This window comes from Barbatula barbatula (genome assembly GCF_947034865.1).
Source record: "Barbatula barbatula genome assembly, chromosome: 2".
Taxonomy (NCBI): domain Eukaryota; kingdom Metazoa; phylum Chordata; class Actinopteri; order Cypriniformes; family Nemacheilidae; genus Barbatula; species Barbatula barbatula.
The window spans coordinates 18,885,000-18,905,998 of record NC_136767.1 but is presented as its reverse complement, the minus strand read 5'-3'; the positions used below and the strand labels follow the sequence as shown (position 1 = coordinate 18,905,998).

The 20,999-nt window shown below is 39.1% G+C and overlaps 1 protein-coding gene across 1 annotated transcript in view; it reads left to right on the top strand.

The window, feature by feature from the left end:
• LOC306906942 (multiple epidermal growth factor-like domains protein 9) overlaps window positions 1-19,311 on the top strand; it is a 60,362-nt gene extending 41,051 nt beyond the window's left edge. Inside the window, exons 4-6 of the mRNA XM_079478710.1 lie at window positions 4,989-5,138; window positions 15,082-15,351; window positions 16,871-19,311. Coding sequence (XP_079334836.1) covers window positions 4,989-5,138; window positions 15,082-15,351; window positions 16,871-17,307 — 857 coding nt within the window. The 3' untranslated portion in view covers window positions 17,308-19,311. The remainder of the gene's footprint in view (window positions 1-4,988; window positions 5,139-15,081; window positions 15,352-16,870) is intronic.
• The last annotated feature ends 1,688 nt before the right edge of the window (window positions 19,312-20,999 follow it).

Genomic DNA, 20,999 nt, shown 5'->3' with positions numbered 1-20,999 from the left:
TCTATAAGATTTCAGGCTGAAGACTTGAGTTGATGTCAATGACATTTTATAAATTGATTTAATAAAAAATAATGCTTATTTTTGAAAACTTCCTAAAGTTAATATTTAATGGTGAGAGCATATTTTTAATCTAGTTTTAAATGGGCAGTTGCAGACCCTCTACCTTAAACAATCAATGGTCACCCATTGGCTCTTAATAATTTGTAGCCTTTTCAACCCAATGCTTTTTTCCAGTTTCAAACATGTCACAGCATGCTGTCTGCTCCTCTTAAAATCTCTAATGATTTATCTGTAAGCACTGGGCCACTTTGCTGGATCTTGAGGTTGCTTTGGTCAGTTGATGAGGTGAGGTTGATTCATTCAATTGAAGTTTGAATTCTTCCATTCTTCTGCGATAGCACAGCATTACACCTACGTGGGCGCTATCTCACCTCTGAACCCAGTTGAAGGTGATTGTTCCCTTTCTGCACACTCACTGCCCCAGCGGTTTACATGGGCTCCTCCCCATTGATAGATTTTAATTCAATCTATAAACTAACCTTCTCTCTTTGACCTTTGAGTCTGTGTTAGAGCACTCATATTGAATTGTTTGTTTGTATAGTTTGTGCTTTTGTCTTATGTTTTGTGCCATAAAATGAATCATGTCTTACACACTTATGTCAACTTTTTAAAATGAACATGTATTTTATGATATTTTACAATTTATCCAGTGTAAAGCAATACTATTCAGCTTGACATATGATGTTAACATGTTGGCCCTCAAAAGATGACCTCATTATTAAGCTCAGTATCTCATTATTTTGTAAAGTACGCATGATCTTAAACAGGTTTCCATTTATGTATTATTCCTTTCTCTAGGGGCAAAAAAATAACTAATGCACATTTAAAGGAACTGTTTACCCAAAAATGAAAAAAAAGAGTTGTTGCAAATCTGTATACATTTCTTTGTTTTGATGAAAGATATTTGAAAGAATTCTTGTAACCATACATTTCTTGGCCACCATTCCCTTCCATACAAGGAAAAATGGCTTTATAATATTTTTGTTCTGTTGAAGACAATAGAATATATTTTGAAGAATGTAGGAGAGCAAACGGTTTTGGGGCACTATAGTAATTTTTCCTGCTACATTTACATTTAGTCATTTAGCAGACGCTTTTATCCAAAGCGACTTACAGATGAGGAAACATTGGAAACAATTATAACAACATACGCAACAAAATACATAAGTGCATCAAACTAGTCCATTGAAGCCTAGCACAGTATACAAAGCCAAGAATAGTGAGGTTAGTAAGTGTTTTTTTTTTTTTAAAGACGGAAAGGGAAGAGCAGTAGGAAAAATCAATCAGCGACGTGTTGACGGAAGAGATGCGTTTTTAGGCGTTTTTTAAAGATGGCAACCGAGTCTGCTGATCTTGTAGCAGCTGGTAGATCATTCCACCAATGTGGAACAGATCCAGAGAAGGTACGGGAGAGTGACTTTTTTCCTACTATGGTAGTCTATGGTGACAATTAACTGTTTAGTTAGAAGGATTCATCCAAATATCTCTCTCTGTGTTCATCAGAACAATGCAATGTATACAGATTTGGTGAGTAAATGATGACAGAATTTTTGTCCCTTTAAATTAGACTTTGCAGAATAAACAACATAACTTTCTTATTATACGGCTTGTTGTTTCTGTGTGATTATGTACTGTACATGCATGTGTTTGTGAGCAAACACATGTTCTGGAGCAATTTAAGTGACACAGTCAAAAAAATATGTCTACCAGTCATGATCCTGACATACCCTGCTTTGATTCTTGCTGTGAGGCATTGAATTTTGTCCCTCTGTCCTTATTAAATCCTGTTATTGTGTTCTCTTCATGATCTCATCTGAAAGAAGAAAGATCAACAAACACTGAATGACCACCTACTGCATACTGCACCTACTCCAGGCTCACAGTATTTCAGCTACACAATAAGCGTCTCTTTGCTCTTTCACTAATTTATTGACTGTGTGTGTGTGTGTTTGGTTTTCTCACACTGATTTTAATTAACTTAATTAAACTGGTACACACACCGACATTCATACTTAATGATGCTGCTCCTCCTAGTTTGATATTGTTAAGTCATACGACGAAGACGAATGGCATTTATGTTTGTCATAAGTGCTCTATGCACTGCTATTGGCCGGTTGCACTGCTACTCCAAAATATATATTTTAGACCCATGATGAGATTTTTCGCAGGAGAAATATCAGAGACGTGGAAGAAAAGTAGCAAAAGCAAAAGTTTCCATTAGCATTTAATTTCATTGCTGTCTTGGAGAAACATCCAGTTTGTGATTTTTCTTTCTTATGGGTAAAATAATTAGATCTGGACCAGAGGAAGTGTTTGCGTTTGGCTTTAACTGTGAACACACATTAATCTTAAACTCAAAGAGCAGCGTTTGAACACTAATGATCCTCCTCTTGCTTTGAATACCCAGTAGAAAAACACACCTAAAATCCCACATTAAACTGGGACTGACAACAGTCCATCCACACACAGAATCTTTTATCTATGTTTTTGGCACTGTGTTAGATCGCTCAAGTGCACTTTTTGTATTGTGCAAGAAGAATATGTTGCTGCTTTCATCTCTGACCATTTAGCTCTTGCCTTATATTGATAGATGGACAGAGACAAACAGACTGGAACAGTAGTAGCCTAAAGGAGTCAAGAGTGAATTCTTACTGCCTCTGATTTTTATATTTTACACAGAACAGATTTGATTAATAGTGTCTGTTATCAACTGAGATTAGACCCCAAATGAATTCAACTTTTTAAACCATGTAGATGTAGAATCAAATAATACAACTATTTAAATTTTATTTCATTGTTATTATTAATGTATATTATTATTATATTGTATAATAAATGCATTAAATAAACAATTTGTTGAATGGGTCCTGTAGTTTTAAAGCATTTAAAGAAACCATGTGGTACATATGAGCGGTTGAGCTTGGTATCGCAGTCTAAACTCAAAATATTGGAGAAACAAGTTAAGCCATGTAACAGTTCTTCTCGGCTTCTTTTGCTTATAATCTACAGGCACTAGTTTGCGAATGTACCAGAAGTTAAGGGCAGTCTACAAATGCACGCATGCGCAGAAACCTTTATGTTGTCACTTTGAAACCGTCTAGCAACAAAATTTGTGTTACCTTTAGCACAACTTGCGTTGTCCCTTTCACTTATTTTGCACAAAGTCAAGACAAAATGTGTTAAATTTAGCATACCACAAACGTTGTATTAAAATGGACACATCGATTTTAAGACGAAGGGCTGATTGATAAAAGCGATGAACGTTTATTTGAGAAAAACTAACTCCTAGATTACTTGTGATGTTCTTCTTACCTGTGCAGTATACTCTCATCCCTAGTTATGACTAGCTTGCTTAGTATCATGAATCTTTCTCTGAGATCATTGCCTTCTGAGCGTGTGTAGTGGCAGTAAACAATGAAGTCACATTGAAAAATGTAAGAATGTTAATATTACATATGATTAAAACATTATAAACCAGATTGCATCTGCTAGCAAATAATGCTAGACTCACTTTCTATAGTCATTTTTGCAATTAACTGATGTGAAAGTAATTATTAGTGGATGCCTGTCAGTTCCACTTAAGTTCAGGCAGGCACCCTCAAAGAGTATAACATTAAGTTCATTTCATGGAAACAAATAGGGAAAAATACCTTTATTAAAATTGTTTTAAACTCTTGTAAGAACTTTTTGTACTTTTTTATTTCAGATCATCATTAAAAAGTGTGTGTTAATTCACACTTTCTTGTGGTTTTATGCTACTTCAGATTTGCTTTTGGTGCTGCTCTGCTGTGTAAAGGCGACTGTATATTACCCGAACTTTGACTTTGGTACACACCATAAGACCTAGTACCTTTAAATGAACTTAATTATTTTGCGTACCTTCATTAGTTTGGCATTCATTTTCAAGTACACCTTACAATCGTTGGATTGTCCATTACATTCCAATATGTTCATCCATTTATTAAAGTGACTTATACTTTGTACACGCATGAGTAACAGAAAAATAATAATGAGCTACAGTTCCACAGCATGTCTTAAGACATCAATAGCACAGGTGTTGATCAGCATGTGAAATGCCGTCACATGTGAAAACACCACCAGATCCTGTTTCAGCTCCAAAACAACACCTTGTTCCTCACCGTCATTATCTCTCTGCTCTTTCATCCACCTCTGTCATAATTGTGCAGTGTATCTGCTTTATTTCCTCAGCCCGGAGAATGAAATCCTGACAGAGCCCATATGTCACTCTTTATCTCAGCCGGTGCACATCAGTTTTTCAGCTGGTCGCTTTTTCCCTATTAGGGGCTGCAGTAGGCTGTCAGGTTAAGCTTGTAACATAACAAAGAAATGCTGTGTGTTTATACAGGGGTTTAATGTTCTTATAAATCTAATAAATTATACATATTTTGTATTTCTTAAAGTTTAATTATGTTAACCAAGTTGTGTATGATTTTCAGGGGGCCTTGGCATGTAAATAATACTGTGTGTGTTTGTGTGCGTCCGTGCGCGAGATGTCATGTTCTTCCTCTCTGAAAGCTACATGTGCAATTATTTAGAGCTTTCGAAAACCATTTAACCCTTAAAAGGTCACCTAAATGTTCTAGTGACAAACAAAGACACAGTGTGTTTTATGTTTGTAACACCGCATTTGGATTTTGTTGGTAGATTTGCACATGCTCTTGCAGGGTTTGATCTCAACCCAAGTTCCTTCCTTCTTTTCTTGTGTTGAGGTTATGTGCACATCTAAGAAACATGTGTGTTCGATCTCTTTCTCTTCCCTCCAGTCGGTCTCCTAACCTTTAGTTTTGCTTTGTCTAGCTCAATTAGTATTTGCTTTCATCCACTTCACTGGACCACAGTCCATTCAGTCAAAGCTCTAGGTCTGTTTACTCAACCCTCTTTCCCTCCCCCTGTTCTCTCTCTCTCAGGCCTCTGCGTCAACTGCCAGGGCAACACGGAAGGATCCGGCTGTGAGTACTGCAGGTATAATTTCTACCGAAAGCCCGGCGCTCCCGTGACAGACGCCTGTATCCCCTGCCCCTGTTCCAGTGTGACCTCCACTGGCAGCTGTACGCTAGGTAAGTCCTTCCCACATGCACATCAGGCTAACGTAGCTCAAATTAGCATTAGCTCTTATTGCCCTGGTCGCCAGAGGAGATCTCCACATCTGGAATAAGTCAAGTTCCCACCTCTCATCTGTTTTGGATTACGTGTCTTGCATCATTCTCGCAGCTTGCCTGAATTTCTGGGTGGGTGGAAGAGAGGAGTTAATTTTTAAGTGAAAGTGAAACAAAAAACTTTTTGCCTCCGGGCCTCCAGTGCAAATAGGAGGAGAACAAAACCCTTGGAGGATATGTTAATGAAATATAAATGCAGAGCGGATGGGAGAGTCTTGTGTTGTTTTTAGATATTGTTTTGATCGGTACCGCAGCTCTCCCTCTCTGTAGCCCATTTGTGCTCGCCATATGTTTTGCGAGAAATCGCGTGATCTTGTGTCTATTTGTGGGTGGCTGGGTATGCTGACTGCGTCGGAAATGTTCTTGAAGCCACGCACTATGATGTAATGAGGTATAGATAGACCTGGTGGTGGAAAAACACCTCATAGACCAGAGAAAGGGCAGGTGCGTGTTTAGTGTTCCCTGCAGTTTCAGAAGGGAGCACACCAATGTACCCTAAATATGCAGCTAGGTGCAGTTTTAGGGAACAGAGAGGAACTGTTGTGACATCCAGGAAGGATTACTCTATTACAGTGACAGTCACTTTGTTATTACTATGTTGATTTTATGGCTAAATGTTAGTTTTTTTTTCAATTAAATGTGGTTCCCAAACTGGGGGGCGGAACCCCTATAGGGGGCACAAGGTCATTACAAGGCTAAGGTATTGTCACCAGTGATTCCCAACAGAATACACAAATAGCTGTCTATAGTGAATGGTGTAGTTACGTAATCTACCAGCAGGGGTATTAGGCCATGTTAACCATCCAACCAATGGATTTTTATATTGTTTCCTGGCCCAAAAAAAAGGCATAATATTAGGCACTGACAGCCTCAGTCTTCATCATTCACCTGGATTGTTTGTGTTTTTCATACTTTTTCATAATTCACCCAATATTAAAGATTGTGTCCTTATCTATTCACCCTCACGTTGTTCACAACCTGTGAATGACTTCTGTGGAACACACCAAAAATATATATATTTGAATTATTGTGTCCATGTAATGGAAGTCAATGGGTGGCATTGTTGTTTGGTTATCAACATTCTTCAAAATATCTTCTTTTCTGTTCTGCACCAGAAAGAAACATACATGTATAAAATGAAATAAGGGTGAGTCAGTGATTTCATTATGAAAGATTTTTTAATTTTGGGTGAACTACCCCTTTAAAGATACTCAGAATTGTGCTTAATGGTATTTAAATAACAAAGAAAACCCGCACACACTCAAATATTTCTTTTCAGTGGTAAATTCACCTTTTTATTTCACACTTCAGGTGCTATTTGTGTATTCTGGGGATGTCGTCGGACGGTGGAAGGAGTACTTCAAGGATCTCCTCAATCCCACCGTCACGTCCTCCATTGAGGAAGCAGAAGCTGAGGGCTCAGAGGTGGACTCGTCCATCACCTAAGCCGAAGTCACTGAGGTAGTCAAGAAACTCCTCAGTGGCAAGGCACCAGGGTTGGATGAGATTCGCCCTGAGTACCTCAAGTCTCTGGATGTTGTGGGGCTGTCTTGGCTGACACGCCTCTGCAGTATCGCGTGGCGGTCGGGGACAGTGCCTCTGGGATGGCAGACCGGGGTGGTGGTCCCTCTTTTTAAGAAGGGGGACCGGAGGGTGTGTTCCAACTACAGGGGGATCACACTTCTCAGCCTTCCCGGGAAAGTCTATGCCAGGGTACTGGAGAGGAGAATACGGCCGATAGTAGAACCTCGGATTCAGGAGGAACAGTGTGGTTTTCGTCCAGGCCGTGGAACGCTGGACCAGCTCTACACCCTCTACAGGGTGCTGGAGGGTTCATGGGAGTTTGCTCAACCAATCCACATGTGTTTTGTGGATTTGGAGAAGGCATTCGACTGTGTCCCTCGTGGCATCCTGTGGAGGGTGCTTCAGGAGTATGGGGTTTGTGGTCCTTTGCTAAGGGCTGTCAGGTCCCTGTACGGCCGAAGCAAGAGCTTGGTTCGCATTTCCGGCAGTAAGTTGGACTTGTTCCCAGTGCATGTCGGACTCCGGCAGGGCTGCCCTTTGTCACCGGTTCTGTTCGTAATTTTTATGGACAGAATTTCCAGGCGCAGCCAGGGGCCGGAGGGTGTCAGGTTTGGGGACGACACGATCTCGTCTCTGCTATTTGCGGATGATGTTGTCGTGTTGGCCCCTTCAAACCAGGACCTTCAGCATGCACTGGGACGGTTTACAGCAGAGTGTGAAGCGGCTGGAATGAAAATCAGTACCTCCAAATCCGAGGCCATGGTCCTCAGTCGGAAAAGGGTGGCTTGCCCACTCCAGGTTGGTGGAGAGTTCCTTCCTCAAGTGGAGGAGTTTAAGTATCTCGGGGTCTTGTTCACGAGTGAGGGAAGGATGGAACGGGAGATTGACAGACGGATCGGTGCAGCTTCTGCAGTAATGCGGTCGATGTACCGGTCCGTCGTGGTGAAGAAAGTGGTCATGAGCTTTGGGTCATGACCGAAAGGACAAGATCCCGGATACAGGCGGCTGAAATGAGCTTCCTCCGCAGGGTGGCTGGGCGATCCCTTAGAGATAGGGTGAGAAGCTCGGTCACCCGGGAGGAGCTCGGAGTAGAGCCGCTGCTCCTCCACATCGAGAGGGGTCAGCTGAGGTGGCTTGGGCATCTGTTACGGATGCCTACTGGACGCCTTCCCAGGAAGGTGCTCCGGGCCCGTCCGACCGGGAGGAGACCCCGGGGAAGACCTAGGACACGCTGGTGGGACTATGTCTCCCGGCTGGCCTGGGAACGCCTCGGTGTCCCCCCGGAAGAGCTGGAGGAAGTGTCTAGGGTGAGGGATGTCTGGGCATCTCTGCTTAGACTGCTGCCCCCGCGACCCGGCCCCGGATAAGCGGTAGAAAATGGATGGATGGATGGACTTCAGGTGCTGCTTCTTGGCTATATTGCAGTGTGAAACGCCCACAACTTTTCTTACTTGCGTGACGCAAGTGACATGCTTCACATACAATCTAAACTGAAAGTATGGGTGCGATTTTAGGAGAGATAACAAAGAAACCAATGTAACTTCCCCATGCTGTAAATGTGAAATGGTAATACTTTTATCAATCATTTGGCAATAGGCTGATGAGGGAAGAAAATAAGGAATAAAGATGTGTTAAAGTAATCATTATCAAATATTTTACAAAAAAGCACATTAATGCAATATGATGCTAATGAGTATTACATATTACATATGGCACATATTACTTATTTGTAAGAGCCCAGTGACAAAAATAAAGGGTCAGTGTGACAAAAATCACAAAATATGGTTTCAGAAAGAAAGCAGAGATAAGATAATGATATATGAAGCTGTATTTAGTTTTTGGCATAAAGTGGAACCCACTCTCTCTTGTTCTCGGTGGGTTGGTAGATATGTTGACAGCTAAAGATGGCTCTGGGCATCACACAAGAGTTCTTGAAATTCTTGTGTCCATTTGGATTAAGTGAAGCAACTGCTAAACAGCATTTTGAGGTTATACTAAAGCGTCCCAAATAGAATGAATTTTTATTGAATGTGGATCATAGTGTTTAATGAGAAAGAAGAAAGTGTGTGTAATCATGGATCTCATCATCATACCTTCAAAAAGTGGCCCATGCTGGAAAAGGAAATACAGGTTCCTGTCTTTGAGGATTAGTGATTATGGTAATGAAATGCAGAAAGCAGCTCAGTAAGACCAGCCGCTGATTAGCCAACAGACCTCATTTTATTCAGCACGTAAATCCCTGATGAGACGGTCTGATGAGGTACAGGGGAGCACACGCATGTTAAATGAATTCCTCATTTACTCATCAAGGCTGCACTTTTATTAACAAAGAGCAGAATGCTGTGTCAGCCCACTGCTGGCCCACTGAACATCTCTATGGAGCTAAAGGGGTTTTGCCGCTAACAATGGATATACATCAAAATGTCAACGGACCACTAGTATAATGGAAGTGAATAATTTGATTGTATAATAAATAAATAAATAATAGATTGAATAACCTGTGCATATCTAAAAATGTCACCAAGCATGAGAATAGAGCTGATGGTTTAGGTCATTTATGGACACACATCACTGCACAGTGGGGGGCATCATCTCTGCTGCTGTGATTGAGAGGTTGCAGGTCCCAAAATCAAGATGCTAAAGTAGTTCATTAAAGTAGCTTTTGAATAACAAATATTTCATTATTAAGGTTTTGGTATAACTTTGTTTTCAGAGACATTTTAGGACTACATGTCTTATCAAAGTGGCTTGAAGACCAACCAATCAGAATTAACCTTTGGATGAATGTCATTGATCCTACGTAGTCTTATTACTGTTTGTGCTTATTTAGTTAAAATTTAAATAAAATATATGGTGAAACTATTACAGCAAGAGACCAACTTTCAGTTCATTTCAATTTATTTATAGGACATTTTTAATATAGCTCATAAAGAAAGAAATGTGGCGGCTGTTTTGTCTAAGGTCAAGTAAAAATGAATACACATGATACAGTAATATGCAAACACTTCATCTGAATTTAAATCACAGAAGACAGAAGATCATATTCAGTATTAGACAGAGAGAGTGGAAACAAATGATACCTCATAATGCAATTCCTGTTTGACTCATATAATCCAGTTTTAGTCAGCATCGTACTGTTGCTGAGTGACTGTTTTCCTCATTCTTCTCACTGCATCTATGGTCATCTACAGTCTGGATGCATCCCCCAGGACTCACAGCCATTCTAAAGACTCGACACATAGCGACTTGAGACAGGAGTTGTTCCGGCCGAATACACACATTTAATATATATGTTTGCATTTTACTAATACATTATTGTATTATCTAATGTTTAATGTGGCACACCTCCGCTTGGGCAATTCAGTCCTTGGTATGTAAACTAAAGCCCTTTTCAAACAGAGATCCTAGAAAATACACCGAAAATTTGTCCAACTTTTACGTATCGTCACGTCTATCTGGGTGAAACGGCTTCTGAAATTAGAAAAAATGTAGGGCGGAGCTTTATTTTGCCTTTTTGATTGGTTTGTTGTAAATTGGGCCTGGAAGGGATGGCTATAAATGCCTGGCCATTGGACAGTCAATATAGTCCTACCTCTTTTTTGGCGCAGTCCTTCATGGTTGTTTCAAATTTCTGCCTCAGCTCGCTATGTCATAATCACGTCACTCCAAGAGCAGGCTCCCGATTGGTTAACGCGGCGCAAATTTTCGCCAAAGTTCAGATTTTTCAACTCAAGCGAATAACGCTCAATTCGCGCCATTCGCGCCGCCTCATTCGCACGAATCGTGCTGCTAGCATGTCTATCGTGTCTTTGCATTGACTTAACATGTAAATCGCCCGCGCTTAACGCTTCGTTCGCGCTTGGTGTGAACACACAGTTAGAAACACTTAGAATTGTCCTGTTAGATTGCATGGTGACTCTAAAGAGAATGAAAGATGAGACTCGGATTGGTATACTGCACGTTACGCCAAAAAATCCCCATTACTTATTGCAATAACCGGTAAACCCGTTTCAACGGTGCCCCCCGAGCGCGTCGACCGTTCCCGTAGTTAAACTAGCACAATTGGATTCATACATGCCCTGAGTGCACTTGCACCTTACGCTTTAGACTATGCGCTTATCTCATATCACACATCATTATTTTGCTTTTTTGTCAGAATATGTTCGGTTGCCAAACATTCGGTGCATCCCTAGACAATACCACTGCAAACGTATAAATTATCATATAAACTTGTCAATATTTAGAAATTTAGCTAGGTGTCAATGTTGCATACGGCTCCATTGTGGAGATAACATGCTAAGTCATGCATTCTGACTTATTTACACTGCCGAACCTGCTGGCTTCTCGTGCTTAACATGGTCAACTTGTTAAAAATTAGTTGGATGTTTGACGTAGTATTTCTGCTCTTGATACATTCCCTCAGCACTCCAACTTGTTTCAGAAAGATTTTTAAAAGTCTGGATCCCTGTTTCTTAACAGGGATCCTATTCCTTTAATTGGGCGATCCTCCTGGAAAAGCACGGCAAGGTGAAATAAAGAGCACGGCCACGCGCCAACCAATGAGCGAGACCCGCTTGCCATCAAGATTGTCAGCGCTGCTCGTTCCTTTTGCGATAGTGAAGTTAAGGTGTGTCTGTTTGTTCAAGGCATTTTCAATAAACGGTGGATATAACGCTGGATTCGGAGAATGTTTGTAACTGATAGATGGAGTGGTCCCAGTGCTTAAAAGATGCCAGACATGAACTGCACACAGTAAGTGAAATCAAAGTGTAAAGTTAAATGTCAATGTTTTGTTGGCAATTGGCGTCTACACGCATAATTGTGTGCTCGTGCTGTTGTGTGCTCGTGCTGTAGTTCCGGCCCACTGTCAGCCTCCAGCACTAAAAAAGTATATTCTAAAAGTAAATATAATAACATTATGTCATTGTAACAAGGTTCAATAAAAGGAAGGAAGGAGGCGGGAACAGGCGAACGTAAAACAACTTTTAATTAAATAAACAAACAATAAAACACAACATAAAGTCCGGGCCTGGTCCTCTCTCACTGAGGGTCTGGTCGCTCGTCCTCTTATGCTCCCAATCTCCTCCTTGATACGAGACTGGTGCGCGTACAGCTAACGCTCACTATAACTCACGCACCGGCCTCGAATCCCGGCTCTTGTCCCTCCTACCTCACTACAGTCATCTGAACAAGAAAGGTATAAACATATAGTATATTATTTATGCTGCCTATAGCTGACTTCGATTGTCAGTGTTTTGGTCCTGCTGTCATTAAATGCCTTCCAAAAATGAAAAGATGAAGAAAGAAAAACTTACATCTTAGATGGCTTTTTTCAAATGTCAGCGGTCGCAACAAAATACTTATACTGACAGCAAATCTCTATATTCAGTTTACTTTCTTATAGCAAAACCTCCCAAGAGTTGCTTTTGCAATAACAAATCTTGCACAGTCACAGTGGACCCATAAGGACAAAACAAATTAATAATAATTGATATTATAGGAAAATGCTACAGTGTAGATCATGGTGACTTTATTTTTTTTTTACTGTATCACTCTGCTTTCATTTGCCAAACTAAACCAAATAGCTGGCCATATTGTGTCTGAAGTGCTGGCTTCTTTCTTTGTCTATGTATTGCAATAAATATTGGCAGTATATTAAGATAATTTCTTGCTTGTTGTATTCTTCCTACAGCAAGTGTCTCTTTTTACTTGCCAGCGCTGGATTGAAAAGAAGGTTGGATTTGCAAATGCTGGCTAAATTTGCATTGGAAATGACTTAGCACTGGTTGCCTTGTTATCTGCCAACAACCTCAGTTGCTGTAATGTGAATGAGGTGCCTGCTCTGTTCTGCCAGACCTTTACCTTTAATTCAGCAGATCATGAAAAGCTCATGAAAAGTTCAGTTCATGTCCACAGCTTTTAAAAACCTATAGAAAAAATGTAACATTTAAATTACAAGACAGTATTTCAGCTTTCGTTTATGACTTGAAGGAATCAAACAGTAAAACTAAATCGAGATCTGTTTAGTTATTGTGTGTGCTTTACACTTAAATTATGAAGTGTTTTATGAGTGTAGAGGGTTTTTAATGTGTGTTTTTGGGTCTCCCTTTAATCAGAAGGTTTGAGAACTGCTGAAGCGCCTGTGGTCGTGCGCATGCCTGTACCTGTCTGAGCAGTGCGTCAACCTTACGCAGCGCTGCTTGTGTCTCTGTGCATGCCCTTGTGACGCTGACAGATGACGAGCTAAAAGCTATCACACTCCACCAGCAACTGCTGTACAACGCTAAGATGGTTAAACATTGACTAACCTCAATCCAGACGTTTTCGTCACAACATCGGGAAGTGTACCTTCGCATTTCACCTGACATATGTTTGTATGGTGTTGGAACTGTTGAAATTATTTGTGAAGTTTCCGTTGCCGGTGAATGAAGTGGAAAAGGGCTCATTGGGAATACACCAATACAGGTGAGACCAAACAAAAGGCGTCTTTGTGTGTGTGTCACTGTTTACATTGGTGTTACAACTGTGGGTTAGACAAACCAACGTTACAACCAACTACAGTTCAAATGTCCTTTCATTTTGATCTTAACCTTTTTGTCTTTTGCTGTTTGTTGATATGAATGTATGTTCTTAGTATAGTTTTGAACTTATAATGTGAAATTAGTTTGGAGAGCCCAAAGGGACCTTACCTCTTTGTTCATATATTATTTTATTTATTTATATATAAATGCATACTATGGTATTTTGTTTTTGTGCGTAACTTTTTGTATTATATATATGTACAGTAATATGTTTGTAAATGGACTCTTTACTCTGTCTCTCTCTATCCGTGTATTGTGTCTTTATCTCACCATGATGATTCTTAAACACTCTGCTTGAGAAATGTGGAAAATCAGCTCCTGTAGTGTTTTAGTCCCTGGAGGTGCATCACTGCCAGGAGGTTTTGTTTTTATATCCCAATGTCGGCAGAACGCAGGTGCTGAGTGTGGAATATGTGTTGAGAGGAGGGTCATACACCCCCCACCTTGATACACTGCCTTCTTCACATGTAAAATGAAAACTGCTGCTCTGTTAAATGCATTTGATTCACAGTGGATGCTACATTACAGTCTGTATTATTGCATTCCTTGCAATGTTGTTTTTGCTTTAACTTCTCTCTCTCATTTCTCCTTGTCAGTTCTTCTCATTTATTTAATGTCTTGGCTGCATCATAAAATGTATTCTTTAGTCTTTGACCTTTGTTTCCTTGGATTTCAGTTTCCTTTTCATCCATCATTTTTTAAGTCTTTTATTTATGTCATGCAGCAATGATCTCTGAAATTTATTTTTTGAGTATTTGAGTAGTTGCCTTAGTATCACGGCGTGGGTTTGTTGATGGTGGTTTATTGATCTTTAACTTCTCGTCAAAATGTGGCGTATAAATAAACGCTGTAACGTTACTGCTGAACAGATATTTATCTATATATTATATCTAATCTTATATTTCATAATATTAGTGTTATTTTATTTTTGACTTGTCGATTACATTATGATATATGAGCTCAATATTATGCATAGCTCTCTGATGTACTTTTTGGAAATTGTGTAGCGTAGAAGACAAAGCGGGTCAAAATTGGTTGAAAGGCAGATCCGTTCACGCATCCGCAGTTATCATATAATGATGATTAATACAGAAGAAACATGTTTAATGTTTAAGTTTGGCTGTTTAATGAGGAGAGATGTTCAATGTGTGCTCATTAAAGATGATTTATGAAACCCTTCTTATTTTTAAGAAAGTTGTGATGAGTTTTAGTTGACTCAAATTAGCCACTTTCTTAGTGTAATCATGTGTCAGCAATTATAAAACACGTGTACACGTTTTCTCAGTAGTCATAATGATCATGCTGTTTATATGTGGTCATATTTGATTGCTTGTAATTTAATTTGCAGTGACTACTAAAGAACATCTTTACACTACATTATTTTTTGTCATGCTAGAATTGAAAAAGGAGGATTGATGCAATTTACAAGAAAAAGATGTCATTCACAATATAAAAACAGCTAGCCTTTTACTGTTTTGGGAAAATAAATGTAAAATAAATAAAAATTAATCTTTGACAATTCTTCAAATACTTTCTACCTAAAATCTTGAAAAAGATTCTGCCACCTGCTGGCCAGATTACTTTATTTTCCTTAATATCTTCAAATCCAATGATAATATCAAGAAAGAGAGTTAATGCTTATAGAATTCTTTAACATGCTGTCTTGTTCTTCTATTTCAGACTGTATGTATAGAGTACATATAATCCATAACCTCAAACCTTTGTGCTTTGTGTTTTAGACAAAAGCGGTCAGCCCATCTGTAACCAGTGCAAGCCAGAGTACCAGGGTCGTAACTGTGAGCAGTGTAGCGATGGCTTCTACAACGCCGACAGCATCTGCATTCCATGTAACTGTAGTGGGAACGCAGACCTGCTCACATCCCCTCAGATCTGTCACCCGGACACGGGCCAGTGCCTGAGGTGCATTAACAACACTACGGGCCTGCACTGCGAGCGTTGTGCCGACGGCTTCACGGGGGACGCACTCACCAAGAACTGCACTCCTACAGGTGAGTCAAAGCCAGTTAGCAAGAAGTCTTGCGTGTAAAACCCTGTACCCTCTTTTCACGAAAATGGTGACCCCAAAAACAAATGTGTCACTGTCTTTATTTGCGAATTCTAAAGCAAATTGATTTGAGTCGTCCCTGGCTTCAGCCGCATTCAGACAGTATTGAGCAACATTTAAAAGTTATTAACATTACATTGGTTGACTCAAGCATTCTTCTGTAATCTGTTGATTCCATCAGTGTTACACTGTACAGCAGCAAGATAGTGTTTTCCCACAAGCACAAGCTGCCAAACAGTGTGGAAGGACCACAGGGTGAATATAAGAAAGAGACAGGGCGGAAAACTGTGATTTATCACATCAGTAGATCTGCCAAATCTACACTCTCTTTTCGTCAATCTTTCCACTCAGCCAACAAGAATAAATCTCCTTCAGTCCCCATCTGAGCTCCGTTCCAGATGTTTTGCTGCTACAGCCATGTTGCTGGTCATTCACGACATCCATTGAAGTTCCATATGGAAGTCATTTTACCTCAAATAATAGCTAAATGAGTCTCTCCCACAATGCACTTTGGTTGCTTTTAAGCTGATTGGCTGAGGTGGGATTTCAGTCTTTGTCCAAGTTGTTGCACTGAAGTTCTTTTGGCGAGATGAGTCTAAATATTATTTTAAAACTAAACAAAAATACTCACTGTCTCTCTGTTATCTTTGGTCTATCAAAGATTGTTATAGTTTACAAAAACGACAAAAAAAATTGTTAATTACAAAAAATGTTAACATCGGTCTAAATATTATTTGAAAAACTAAACAAAAATAAGAAATGTAACCTTAACATAAAAGATTTATTTGATAGTAAATATATTAAGTTAAATAAATTAAAAATATTAAGTAACACAAAAATAAACACACATACTTTATAAAATTGCTAAAACTAAAAATATAAAAGTGAAAGGTAATTTGAAATATGAATGAAATTACAATAATATTGAGAACTAAACTATAATAACTCTGGTGCAATATATCACTTATGTATAAACTGCATGCCATATGCTTACAGTGCTGCATTTTTTGGCAATAGTTTTAACTGTAAGCATAGGATGTTACTGCTGCAAAAATATTGTTTTGGTTTTTAAAACAAAATGCATGAGTGAATATTCTTGGGATGCAACAATTTAGTTGTAATGCTGTTCTAGATATGCTATAAAATTATAGATGGGTTTTGGCACCCCATAGTCATATCATAATAAAGTTAAAATGTGCTGAAAGTAATTATTTTCTAATGGAATGATGAGCAGAAAATGTATGTAGGTCCACGATCTTAAAACTGTCTGTTTTTATCTTTGTGTAATAAAGTCTAAGAACTGAGGTTTTGTCTATGCATGCATATAGCCCATTCAGTGGCTAGGATTGCCACCATTTTACTTTTTTTTCATATAAATACGTTATATAGAAATAGTTTAATATCATACTGTCCATCTCTCTCTCCTTCTGTCTATCCTCCTTCCTTTCTTGGCTCGTCCATAGTCGTCCAGACTACACCATCCACCACTACCCTGGGGTTTCACTTCACCAACATGACCTCCAGCCCCAATACTACAACCCAGCTCACCATGTCCACCCTGCTGACAAGATTAGGCACCTCGGCTCCCAACACCACCGCGGCTGCAGTAACTCAACTCCCGTGGAACCAGTTTAACATCATCATCCTGGCCGTCATCATTATAGTGGTGGTGGCTCTCATGGCGGCTGTGGGAGGCGTGTACACATACAGGGAGTACCAGAACCGCAAGCTGAACGCCCCCTTCTGGACCATTGAGCTGAAGGAGGACAATATCAGCTTCAGCAGCTATCACGATAGCATTCCAAACGCTGACATATCAGGGCTTTTAGAGGACGAAGGGACCGAAATGAGCAATGGACAACTTGCTTTAAGTGTTCCGAGTAGTTTGTATAAGATCTGATTTGTGTCGAGTCTCACACAATACTGTGGCAGGAACTTGGCTACTGTGCCAGCGCTGGCCCAGGGTTGCTCAGATTGTGGATACGTGGACCCTCTTTATTTTATGATGATGAACAAAGAACAGGACCTGGTGTCCTCAGCAAACACGGTGCGCACACACAAAACTAGAAAAGAAAGACATGCATAGACAGAAAAGAGGGAAACATCAGCTGTGCATCCCAAGCTGCATTCAGCCCCGACTGTGCCACTGTCCTGTTGGAGAACTCGGGAGACTCGAAGCTCATTTTGTCTTTCTTCAAAGACCAGTGACAAATTTACTTATGTATGAAAGAAAACTAGAGACTAAGGCATGTCAGTAGTGATAGCAATACACAACACAATGAGACATGCACGTTTCATTACTCATGCTATTCCACATAGCTAATTTATTGAAATGTACCTGCTTTGTCGACATTGTTTGCACATTTTCAAGCAAAGAATTGCCGATATGGAGTTGTATACTGAACAACTGTACATTAACACGTTCCCATTGTAAATGCTGAGAATCAAAAAAAGAATAATTTTTATTTTCAACAAGCTCAGGATAGATTTTGTTTTGGTTGTACAAGCATTTTATTGACGCTAGGAAACAAGAACAATTTACATGTGATTACTCGTAAATGAGTATAGAGGGCAGCATTCCACAGGGCCTGAAATGCATTGGCTTTGGTATGCGATGGAAGTGTGTTATTCTGAGTGACAGATGCTGAATGGTTCATTCATTTATCTACACATTTTTGTTAGACGCTTTTTTACCAAAGCGAATGATACGATTGGGCGATTCATTTTTAGGCCAAAGAGGATCTGTGTGTCAGTCTTAAAAAGACAGAGATGGATGAATTTTTGACAGTTTTACAAAAGCAAAGGGGATTTGGAGGACTGAGGGCTTTTAGTAGTTTTATTTATTTTCAGCAAATTCTTCTCAATCCGCCTTTTATTTATGACTGTCACGTTGTGCCAGGTCATATTGTGTTGGCTTTAGCAATTTCCCGGATTTGTGAAGTCATCTGACTGGGAGTGTTTAACAATTTGATTAATTTATTTGATGGGCCCTCTTTGCTCAAGCTTTAACACAGGGTCACTTTGGCTGTGTCACACATCTATGGCACAAATATGAGCTGCAGTCATTTATTCAGTCTGCCTTAGCACAGGCTGAAACAGGTTGAGAGAGAGGTCAATAAATGAATCAGTGCACATATTCCAGTGTGGGTGTGGGTGCAGGTGTCAAGGTAAATATATGACCGAGCGCATTGGATAGATAGGTTCAAAGTATCATGTCACTCAGTAGAACTGACTTTTAAAACGTTGAGGAATGTGACAAATGTATAATAAGTATCAACACTGTGTTGACTGAAAACACAGTTTTCTGAAAACACTGTTGCCTTTAGCTCATTTTAGCTCCCCCTCTTATTCCACCGTCCTGAAGCTATGCTCATCAGAAGTGTGTTTACTGTAAATAAAATTATATGAATTTTAGATGTACAGAATAGTTGTTACGAGGAGGCTGCTATCATATTGGTATGTGGGCGACGGGAAAAAGGAATTGTTTTATTTATGTGTCCAGCATACGTGCACACACATAGAAACGTCTTAAAGTGATAGTTCACCCGAAAATGAAAATTCTGTCGTCATTTACTCATCCTCTTGCCATTCAAACCATTTCAAAAACACAAAAGTAACCAAAAAAAGGGTAACCAAACAGCAGTCCAGTATATGGACATAAAACCAATGCTAGTGAATGGGAGCCAGTTATGAACATTTTTCAGATTTTATTTTCGTGTTCTGCAGAAGAAAGAAAGTCATAACGGTTTGAAATGACAAGAGGGTGAGTAAATAATGACAGAATTTTCCTTTTTTTTGTGTCCGTTGGGGGACCATAGTATGCATTGTGCTTTATGCTTGATGCATCACACTCACAACACAACTAGCTCTGTGAAAGATTTCAATAAAAGGAGGTTTTACTATGAAACGTGTTACTGTGTGTTTTATTTCTGTATCAGAAATCAAATCTCTGAAAATGTTTCTTACAAGTAAGTAAAGAAGATATCAATGAGTATATCACTTTTTTCTGTCCTCTCTAACATTTTCTGCTATTTCCTGTACAGACGGAATTATTTGAATGAGTATTTCCATACTTAGGCTGTTATTGTCTGATTCATTGTTGATGTCAGAGGTATTTGTCTTCAGACAGCCCTGACTTCACATATCAGTCTGACAATCTCTTCCTATTTGAGTGGGTGGTTGTTGGTCAGAATAAGATGCAAAGACTTTATGCTGTACACTACAAATTCTGCACTATTTTGGGTCATATGCGACAATTCTTTGTCCCTTATTAAATTAACTCTGTGTATAAAATGTGTATATTTGAGACAACAACGGGTTACAATAGACATGAACATCAAGTTGGGTTTGTCCCTTTTTGAGCCACGCACTAAAATGATGGATTGTTTTTAATCCATGACTAGGTCGATATTGGACTGAACACATGATTGGGTTTTAATAACCCTAATGCTGGGTTGTTACCCAACCATATTTGTGGCTTTTTGCAAGATATTTGTTTCACGATCTACACTACTACATATTACCTGTTGCCTATAAAAAGCATTTAACACTTGCTCAAAATTAGGCCCTCAAATTTTTGTCACATATTTTCACGCTCCTAGTGAGACCACAAATATCAAATAAAGGTTAAAACATGACTGTACTACGTTTTCACATGTACAGATGGAACTATATTGCTCACATCAGTTTCTTTTTGTTTTCGGTATAATCATCACTTTCAATTGTGGACTATGTGTTGCTGATGAGATCATTCTCGGAAGAGTCATCGTGGAACATTAAAGCAGGTGAACGTCTGAATTTAAAGGTTTTGTTCAATTGCTACAAATTTACAGGCTACAGGAAACCCCTTTGAGTTTAAGCAATATGTTTTTTCTGCAAAAATATTTGTCATAACTGAGAGATTGTGATGAATTATATTCTTGTTGGGTCTTGTCAATTTATCTCATGTAGCAAGGACAGATCTTACACTTTGCCCATACTGTTAGACTTCTTTTCGATCTCCTAACAAAATTAGAATACATGAATCTGCTTTGATCTATATAGCTGCATGCCCCAGGCTTGTTATTGAATTTAAGTTAAAATTAATTCAGTTTATAAAACACAACGGAAATTTGTCCTCAACAATTCTGTACAAGCAAACCATCAATACGCAGACTGAGAAATTTCAGAGGTTAGCTCGTGCTGTAACCATTTGCTCTTTACAATTACAATATTGGCTGATCAAATTATATAAAAAAAGTTTTAAATTGTTGTATTTATTATTTGAACCCCCAGAAAATTATTTCATCCTAAAAAACAATCCAGTGGAGTCTATAACCATAAAGCCCCCACCTACTTAAAAGTGCTTTTTAATTTGTACCCTTCTCAAATGTCAGAGGTATTTGCTTGCATTCTGCAACCACCTACACATTCTGGGTATCTATTAAGGAACAAATAGACAGCAAAAGAGGCTGTAACTTATTGTTTGCAAATAGTTTTATCTCTTATTCTGCTGTTTATTTTCAGTAACAATACATATAGCTTTTATGAATGCAATCATAACTTTGTAACAATTTAGGTTTGTTTTGTAAAGTTAAAGTATTTTAATAGTAT